Below are 10,068 nucleotides of genomic sequence, written 5' to 3' on the forward strand. Positions count from 1 at the left end.
TTTGAAATGATTACAAATTAAGTTGAGGCAAATAAGCATTTTCCTATCCTAACTACATATGATTGTTTGTCATTTTGTGCAATAAGAATCAATAGCCGTCGTGTATAATACATCCTCTGTTCTATAATTTGTATCTTATACTGACTATACATAATTTTACACGTAATTTTATAAGACATATTTGACAAAAGAAAAAGATAAAATTATCTCTAAAATGTTATTGATATTTTTAACAATGTTTTGATGAGTGTAAAAAGTGAGACATATAAATATAAAAAGAAAATATAAGTGTTATTATTTGTTAACTTTATTAAGATATTTTGAATAGAAAAATTTTAAAAACCAAAAAATACGTATTTAATGGGACAGAGAGTATATATAACTACTGTAAAGAGCAGCTGATTATTCAATGAAAGCTCACTACAGTTTCCTTTTTTATTCTCTTTTTCCACTGTTATTACTATATCTTGAATTCTATAACTTCAAACGCCATCAAACTGCGAATTTAAGTGTTAATCCATTATCAGTTTTACGACCAGTATCCCCAAAAAGGCAGAAATGCATTGCTTAGAAAATCTTATGATCCTGTCATCACTGTTAAGGATTATGGTTAAAGGGGCAATATTACAACTAACGTTCAAGAATACTGGATTAAAAACTCCAACAGAGGCTTGCAAGCACGATATACAGCATTAAATATCAACCCACTAGAATGATGGTATTCATGCTGACAAACATATGAAGATGGCTAAGCCTTTGCTTTTCCTGCTTGATGAGATTGAATCCTCTGCTGCACCTTCAATATCTAGTAGACACAATGATCAAATTTAGGTTTTGCTTCCACTCAATATTAGTATTTATGAGGAGGCAAGTAAGCAACTACCATAAAAACGAAACAGCAAGATGCATACATGTACAAGGCAGTTTGTAAATGGCCATGGTATTAAAAGAAAAAACATAATTTGCTCTGTGATGTTAAACGCAAAAGTCTCGCTAATGCAAAAGGCAAACCAACAAATATGTAAACAACAGAGTGGCTTATATGAACAAATTTAAATGAAACTGGACTCTGATGAATCAGGCAAGGCCAACTAGTATTACAAGTTAGTACCTAAAAGAAGACAAATAGAGTATTAGCAAACTAGCACCCCACTGAAATTACTCACTTCAAGTACTTGTTAAGAGTCTAAGACCCCACCAACACCCCCCCACCCCCAACACAAAAAAAACATTATAATAAGGATTCAGTAGCAGGCTGAACCAAACAACCCTTGTTTAATGCTTTGAATCATATAAATAATCAATCTTAGTCGCAGATGTCAAAATTTTAATTCTTATTAATTTGCAATTCAGAAAAAATGGTGTTCTACTGTTGTTTAAAGTCAAATACACACAATTTATATAGCATTGAAACAACACAATAATAGCACTTTGAAAGGAAGAAAACCAACCGCTTCTCTCTTGCTGTGCTGTTTCTCTTCCAAATCTTGAAGAGATCCATCAAGCCGCTTCCTGTAGACGGAACCAAAGTTTAACAGTTCATATTCATGAAACTATGGGCATATACAATTATACAAGGCAACAAGGGTACTGCCGGAGCATGTAAAAGTAAAGAATAACAGAGGAAGTACATTTGATTACAACTCTGCAAAGCTTGAGGTGAAGCACATAAAAATGCACATTGTGGGCAGATTTCCATAAAAATTAAATCAACTTAGCACAGTACGGCATTCTAGTTGGTTTTCAAATTCTGGTGAGGGGACCACATTTGAAAACAACTAATTTACATTCTAAACTCATAATCCAAACACCAAACCTTTGGATCCAGAAGAATATGCTTAGCATGGCCTAGAAATGTCCCAGAAAAAATAATACCATAAATGATTTCTTAGACAAGATAAAAAGAAAGTGATACAAGATAAATTATCCACAATATTCTTTAGCAACAAAAGAAAGGTTAAAGGTAAAATGTAAAACGAATCTTACAATTCAGCCGAGATGTATTCGATTCTCTTACCAAAATTGGCATTAGCCTCTGCTAAACCTTGTTTAACAAGCACAGGACCGATCAACTTGTACACATTTGCATCCTCGTTTAATAAATCCAACTCCTAAGAACATTTTCAACAAAGAAAATAATCATAAAAAGACATTTCAAGGCTAATTTATTACTCAACCAATTAAATCGGCACAATAACGAAAACACATCGAAACCTTGAGGACTAACTCGTTCTCTCCTAACTGAATAGTGTATTTCTTCCAGACTTGATGATCCTTCGCTATATCTGGCGCACCGTTCGATAAATACATTAATATAAAAAAACTTTAGGGTTCCTTAATCGTAATATTTGAAAGCAAATAAGGATTAAGTACAGAAGACGATGAGAACGGGCTTGCTTTTTGGAGTTTGCTAAGATCGTTAGCTTTGTTTCCGAGGTCCCGCTGCAGCTCTCGAAGAGCTGTGGAGGAGGAACTCATTCTTCTTTTGCTGCTTTGTTATTCCAGGATCTAGCCGATTACCTATTCTGAGCTTTGATCGACAAATGCCGCGCTGTATAATTGAAAGGCCTATTTTAAATTTTTATTATTTGGGCCGTACATTGGATTAGATAGCTCAAGGTCCTACAAAATCCTGAATTTATTTGGGCCTTCTAGTAACATATTCACATCTGTAATTAATTGATATAATGTTAAAAAGATGTTTCTAAAGTTTATTTAAATAATTATTTTGATATCAACGGAGTTAATTTAAGTGATAATTAGTTTGATATTATTTAAACATGTTTTGAGTTTGAATCTTTTTGTATGTCAAAAATTGTAACAATCCAAAATTAGGGCTAGTGACTAAAATGGATTTTTTTTAAACTTTGAGGTCTGATTTTGAAAGATTGAAAAGTTCAGAGACTAAATTGGGAATATTTTGTGAAGGATTTTTCAGTAAATATTTAATGAAGTAAGGGTATAATGGTTATTTCATAAGAAAGAGTTTTTTTTCCTTTTATAAGGATATAACCACGAGGAGTTAAGAGTGAAAGAAAGAAAATTCTTGAGGTTTGATTATCTTCTTCCTCCCGTGGCTTTAGTGGTAAGGAGAGTTGGATTCAACTTGATTGTTTCTTTAATTTTAAGGTTTCTTTTGATTCTTAGAGTGATAAGAAAGCTTAAGAGAAGTTTTAAATGGTTTAAAACTCAAAGATGAATAAGTTATTAGAGATTAAGTAAAAAGAGTTTATAAGTGAATTATTGAAAAAGGAGTAGATGGATTTGGAAGTTTAATTTGACTTGTCATAAGTTGAAATAAGAAATTCAAAGTTTTAGAATTGAAATTAGAGCATGTGGAAAAAATTGTAGAATTCTTGATTTCAAGATATAGGATGGAATTTTGAAGTTAAGGATGTGTTATATGAATATTAATTTATTAGAGTATGTGTATTTAAGCTTAAAATGTTAAAAGGAGGTTATGGTAGAAGAATTAAGTAAGTTTGGTAAGATTTTCGGGCTAAAGAAGTGTGTTCTGTGCAGGAGGTATCGGTACTGTTTATCCAATACCGATACTTCAAAGAGAAAATTAATGATAATTGGTGCTTGGGTATCGATACTGGTTTAATGAGTATCGATACCATAAGGCATAAATTCATATAATTGTTTATAGGGTATCAATACCAAAGGAGAATTATCGATACTTGGGGTATCGATACCATTAAGAAAGTATTGGTACCATTTTGAAATAAGGATGGCAGAATCAAAATTGGGTATTGATACCGTGGAAGGGTATTGATACTATAAGCATAGAGGTATCGGTATTGTGCTTGTAGTACCGATACTACTAAAGAAGGAATTAAGGAATCAATGCTCGGTTTAGTTTATAATAGTAAGAATATTTTCAAGTAATTCGAATCCCGATATTAATTGGATTGTGTATTCGTGTAGATATCGATCAAGAGCAAAGTCCGGACAAGTCGACAAGTATTAATCATCGAGAATAGATAATAGATCGGTATTAACTAGTGAGGCCATGTGAGTGCATATTAGTTAGTATATGACGATGAATGGAAATAAGACTTGCGACAAATTTATTTCCTATATTAGAATGCATGAAATCCTGAATATAAGCATGTTATTGATATGGGTATATGTGTGATATGTTATTGTACATGTTATATGATCTGTGTGAATGAATGTTATGTGATTAAGATATCAATTATGTGCTAATGAAATATATGAATATATGAAAGGTGATATAAGCTAAATAATACTAATCTATGTGATTATGTGTGAAAAGGTATAAGTAATGTGACCATAAAGTATGTGAACATGTATATATGAGATAAGCCACGTGACAATATGTTATGTGAAAATAAATGACATAATTACATGAGTACAAGAGATAATGACGTGAAAAGAGATATGTGATTACATGAAAGTATTATATGAGCTATGTGATATGAATAGATAAATATGTGATAAACATAATTATAATGCCCATGTTACTTGTCATGAGAGCTAGAGGTATAGTTGGTATGTCAAGAGTCGAGGGTTCTTCATGGTTCTTCGGGACATATATGTAATCCTTTGGAACATATATGAGGTACTTCGGTACACTTATTTGATATATTGGAATATGTATGTGGCCCTTAAGGAGTGGTCTTTCGGGACATATATGTTATATGTGATCCTTCGGGATATATGTGTTATATGTGGTCCTTCGGGACAAATCCTATGTGCCCCTAGTGGAAATTATACGAGCTTTGGTGAGAGCATATGTGCACAACCTCTATGTACTCACATATCTTTAGTTCTCACATGTATATATGGGCTAGTAAAGAGATAATATAAATAAACTTGATATGATAATATGTTTGTTTCCTTGTGAAGTGATATGTGTGATATATGATGTGTATAAATGATAAATATAGGATCATATGATAAAAGGAATTATTGATTATTCTAAGAATAAAGATGATGACATATGTGCATGTGTGTATTTGTTATATGAAAGGATATATGATTTTATATGATATGATAATATTAATTGTTCATGCATTGAAATGAGTTAGAGTTTACATTACATGTTTTATATGCCTCGCTAAGTCATAGACTTAGCGTGTGAATGTTTCACACGTAGGTTTCGACGAGATTATGGAGCGAAGAGGAGCAAGACAGGTCAGATTCTCCTTTCCAAAGATCAGATCAAAAATGTATTTGAATACATGTATTTTGTTACATAAAATATAGTTGGCATGTAGTCTAAAGATTTGAATTGTATAAGCTCTGATATGTTTTGTAAAACCAATTGATTTTAATTAATGTAAAATATTCATTTTCTTGAATTGTGAATTTAAATTTTAACCATTTTGTAAAGGAGAACGCTTTGAAAAGTCAATGTGACACCCCGGACTCGGATACGGGTTAGGGGTTTTACAAAATTTCTTGCTAAGAGACACATCCAATTGTCGTTACACTTTTAGGTGCACGAACATCAATTGCCGTTAAATTTGACCGTTAAGTGACAAGTGTCACGTTCCGGTAATTTTGGAAATTTTATTTAAAAATTTAAAAATAAAAATATTTTATTTTAAAAAACATATTTTTTAAAAAAATATTAAAAATAACCCCAAACTTTTAAAACTTTTATTTTAATCCTTTTGTCACTGTCAGCCTTTACCAACTCCGTCAATCAACTGAACACCCAACGGCGTGTGACCTACCAACCACCAACGACCACAAGACCTATACTTTCACAACCAATCAAACGCCCAAAAATGGTGTAATAGAAAATTTTCTTTTTAGGGTTTTGAAACCAATAAAAATCCCTTAGATCGTTTGATCGAATGTAGTAGTCAGTCGTTTGTTGTTTGATAGGCGACGTGGCAATCGACTGTGGCAGGAGAGGGGGAGGAAAACACGGGGGATGACACTATTCAGTTTTTTTAATATAAAATATTTATAAAAAAATAAAAAAATACCATAACATGACACATGTCATTTAACATGAATTTTTAATGGCGATTAACATCTGGACACCTAAAATGGTAACGGAAAAAACTTTAGACACCTATTTTTAGTGAAAATTTCTTTAGACACTAAAATATTTTTCAAGGTAAAGTTTATGCACTTATTTTTGTATTAAGCCTAAATTTTAAAATAATCGAGCATAATAACTCCATTGAGTTAGTTTTGTGATTAAAGAAAATATTATTTTTTTTATAAATTTTGAGTCAAAAAAATTACATCTATAATGTGTGTTATCAATTATTAAAAAATAAGTTGAACAAAAAATATCTTACTATCATTCTAAATTATTAAAAATAAATAAAAATAATTGAGCATAAAGGCACAAATTGAAATTGAGAGAATTGATTTATTGAAACGTAACTTTCCAAAATTTTATCTAGTTAATATGTCTGGGCCTGGTTGTCCTTGTGGTCCAAAACAAGTAGTATTAACGGCTGTCCAGCCAACAGATTAAAATGTCCCCTTCACGCTCTCAAAGGGCGCGTCCCTTCTCAACCCTGGGTTCGGCATTGACCCTCCCATTATTTGTTGTCATTCAGGAATTCCTTCAAATGAAATTTTAATCTTACCCTTGTGTGTGTGTGTGTGTTCTAACATAGACATGAGATCTCATCCCTCGTCTTTGAATTTACAACATATCTCCACTGCGGGAATCTCTCGACTCCCTAAACGACACGCATTTGTCCCCGCTTTATTTCGCCTCCCAAGCCTTTCATCATCTCGGTTTCGCGCTGCTGCATTTTCTACTCTCCCCTTAAATTACAGTTAAAACGATCCCGATATGTACATAAGCGGTCTCCACAATTCCGTCCGCACGTCGTTAATGTTAACGCCACCAATGATGATGTAAGTAATAACATTCTGCTTCTCAATGTGGGTTTCGAAATGATTGTAATTGGAATCTATTTATATTTTCTAGGACTCAATGGGGATTTCTTCTTTTGATGAATGGGTGGTTGATGATTCGGTGGCAGCATGTGTTTTCTTCATCTAGTGATGGGGAATATAGCGATGGAGAAATCGTGTTAAACCCTTTGGCCGAGGTGGATTTGCCTCCAGTCTCAGCTGATGATTCTGTAACCATGAGGTCCTCCACTACCCGTCGGTATTCTTTGATTGGAAGAAGCCCAAACAAACACAGGCAAGCTCTTTTACAAATTTCCTGACAGAAAAAGCTTCAAATATTTAGTATTTTGATAAACAAATTACAGTAATTGTTTTGCGGGAGGCTTCGTGAATTAATACACTTTCCAAGGCGTCTTTTTTTTTTATAGTTTGCCTAAATCAATTTCAGGATAAACGTTGGGCTGTTAAATAACATGGGTATCATAATCTTCCTGACAATGGTTATTTTACTTGTTGATTGGTGTGGATGGAAAATTGTGAGGCTACCCTTGGCACCGTTTTACTTGACCTCCCCATTTTTCATATCTTTGGTCTTAGCAGCAGGTGCAGGTTACATTTGTGTACCATATCTTGACTCTTGAGTTCCATCAAATTATTAGGAAAGAAGGTCCAGCTAATCATTCGAAAAAGCTGAGGACCTCGACCATGGGTGGACTTTTCTTTCTACTTTCTGGTTTCTCGTCTGTTGAAGTTGCTGCTGCGGCAGCAGCAACCTTAGCCTTTGCTACGATTGGACTGATTGGTGATGCCTTATGTGTCATCAAGCAACACAACAGTGGCTTATCTCCACGTTTAAGACTATTTTTGGAGGTAGCTACATTTTTGCTTGCCTCTTTCTTTAATCATTTGTGGTTCATCCTTGTTGCCATATAAGTTTATTTTTATCCCAGTGTTCCACTAATGTCCAACTGTTTATCATTGTAGGCTGCTGCAGGGATTTGGTTTTCATTTTGGTTGAATGCTACAACTTTGTCATCACCCTATGGCATGTATATCTTCTTGTAACTAATCTTACAACATTTATTTATCTTATGGTAACTTGCATTCCTTTTCTTGTGCCAGAGGATTTGAAAAAAAAAATCTAGTTTAGTTAATTTGCTATTTGAAAAAAATAGGCTCCCCTGATTTTATTGAAGTTCTCTGATGGAAAACCATGTTATACATTCCATTCTTTATATAAGATATTATAACCTTTTTTTTTCTTTCTTTCTTAATATAAACAAGAAGACTATTTTTAAAAATACAGACCCTTCTAGTGAAGGAGAAATATCAATATAACAGCTGTTAGGCAGAACTTTAGCACTTAGGTGGATGAATCTCAATATGTGTGTTTCAGCTCTCACTCTCTCCGTCAGATTATCCTTTTTCTTGTCGGTCAAGGAGTCTTTTATTAATGATGGCTCAAGTGTGCTGTTTACTTTCCTCAGACCATTTTATTACTTCTTAATGCAGGAAAATGTTGGTTCCTCTACCTGCTCCACTGGGCATTGTGTGCTTTGGAAAATTTTACCTATTGTTGACTCCATTTTGTTTTGTTTCCATGGGAAATGGGGTTAATTTAACTGATGGTCTGGCTGGTGGGACTGCTGCATTAGCCTTTATTGGAATGTCAATTGCAGTGCTTCCAATATGCCCTGGTTAGTATGAATTTGGTTTGAACAATTAATATTATTAGTTGGAAGAAAGGAGCGAAATTTTCCCTGTTCTCAGGATAGAGCTGCATACCATTTTTGTGACCACACATACTCTAAAGTTCATCTATGGTTCACTGCAACAATAACATCTCTTAAGTAACACAATTGCACTTTCAAGCTGCTTCATCTGAATGATATATGCAAAACATATTTTAAGCTTACTCTTGGAGTTTTGTTGATGTTTTTTTGGCCTCTTCCTTTATCTTCCATCTTAATATTAGAATGCTACTGTCGCGATGGCCAATTCTTCCAACTTAGTGAAACACTAAGGCTCTGCTAGGTATGAAGGATAGAAAAACTTATGGATGGAAAATTTGTTAATCTTATGATTAAGCTTCTATCAACTATTTTATTATCAAATTTTCCTTCCTTCATACCAAGGAGAGCCTAAAATTTGGATTTGAATTTTGATCTTTTTTTAATGCTTTTTCAAGTATTTACCTTCTTGTCATTTGATAAATCCTTATTCAACACATGCTATGTTTGATATGAGTATTATTTTTTCCTTATGTTTTAGTACATGAGTTAGCAATAAACCAACTTCATTGGGTAATTTGTAGCCGCTCACATGACTTAATTTGAAAAAGAGAATGAATATATTTTGCTTATTTTGAAGAGGCATTATTTTTTACTTGAGTTTTTACTCATCTTTCTAATTTCAAGTTCAGATTTGTACTAATTTTTCTTTATGCCATGCAATAATTAAGTCTTTTCCTTATGTAACAGACATAACATAAATGTTATTTTCAATCCCAATCAGAACTTGCTATATTTGGAGCATCAATGGCCGGTGCCTGTGTTGGTTTTCTTTTGCACAACCAGCACAAAGCATCTGTATTTATGGGCGATATAGGATCCTTGGCCCTTGGTGGCGCATTAGCTGCAATGGCTGCATGTACAGGAATGTTCTTTCCCTTAATCATTTCATCTGGTATCTTTGTATTGGAAGCATCATCAGTCATTCTGCAGGTATAGTCTGTCAGATTATTATCTGATTCTGTCCAATTTCGTTGAAAATCTTTCAAATTCGATTAAACTTTGCGTCTTCATATGTTAGTTGCTTCTAATAGTTCATTCTTGACTGAATATTAATACCGACTGAATGCTGCTTGTTTGTTTGTTAGGTGTTATACTTAAAAATAACAAAGCACATGCATGGGAGTGGGCGGCGCTTGTTTAGATTGGCACCTTTCCATCACCATCTAGAATTGAACAGGCACAAAGAACAAGTGATTGTTGCTGGTGCATATGCCGTATCCTGTGTGTTGGCTTTATTTGCATGTTACATGGGCCTTATATCGGTATAATGTCTGTCATCATTTGCATCCATCTCCATTTTGTTTCACTTAGTTATAGTCATAATAGGTCTCCTCTTTTCCCGAGTATTTCTTAATCTTTCATTCGCTCCTTTTTTGTGTTGACACCGTTATGCTATGTTACTCGAACTTAGATA

At 33.5% G+C, this 10,068-nt stretch overlaps 1 protein-coding gene and 1 pseudogene across 1 annotated transcript; one reads left to right on the forward strand and one right to left on the reverse strand.

Annotated features, from left to right (window-relative positions):
• Window positions 1-436: 436 nt before the first annotated feature.
• LOC120131512 (prefoldin subunit 6-like) lies at window positions 437-2,310 on the reverse strand. The gene is made up of 4 exons (XM_039148499.1): window positions 2,215-2,310; window positions 1,987-2,111; window positions 1,452-1,512; window positions 437-805 (listed from the first exon to the last, which is right to left on the reverse strand). Exons 1-4 carry the CDS (start codon window positions 2,308-2,310, stop codon window positions 749-751), a joined length of 339 nt encoding a protein of 112 aa, XP_039004430.1. The 3' UTR covers window positions 437-748.
• Window positions 2,311-6,616: 4,306 nt separating this feature from the next.
• On the forward strand, window positions 6,617-10,068 carry LOC120131686 (annotated as a pseudogene).

The sequence above is a fragment of the Hibiscus syriacus genome, unplaced genomic scaffold (genome assembly GCF_006381635.1).
Source record: "Hibiscus syriacus cultivar Baekdansim isolate YM2019G1 unplaced genomic scaffold, ASM638163v2 tig00110556_pilon, whole genome shotgun sequence".
Classification (NCBI taxonomy): Eukaryota; Viridiplantae; Streptophyta; class Magnoliopsida; order Malvales; family Malvaceae; genus Hibiscus; species Hibiscus syriacus.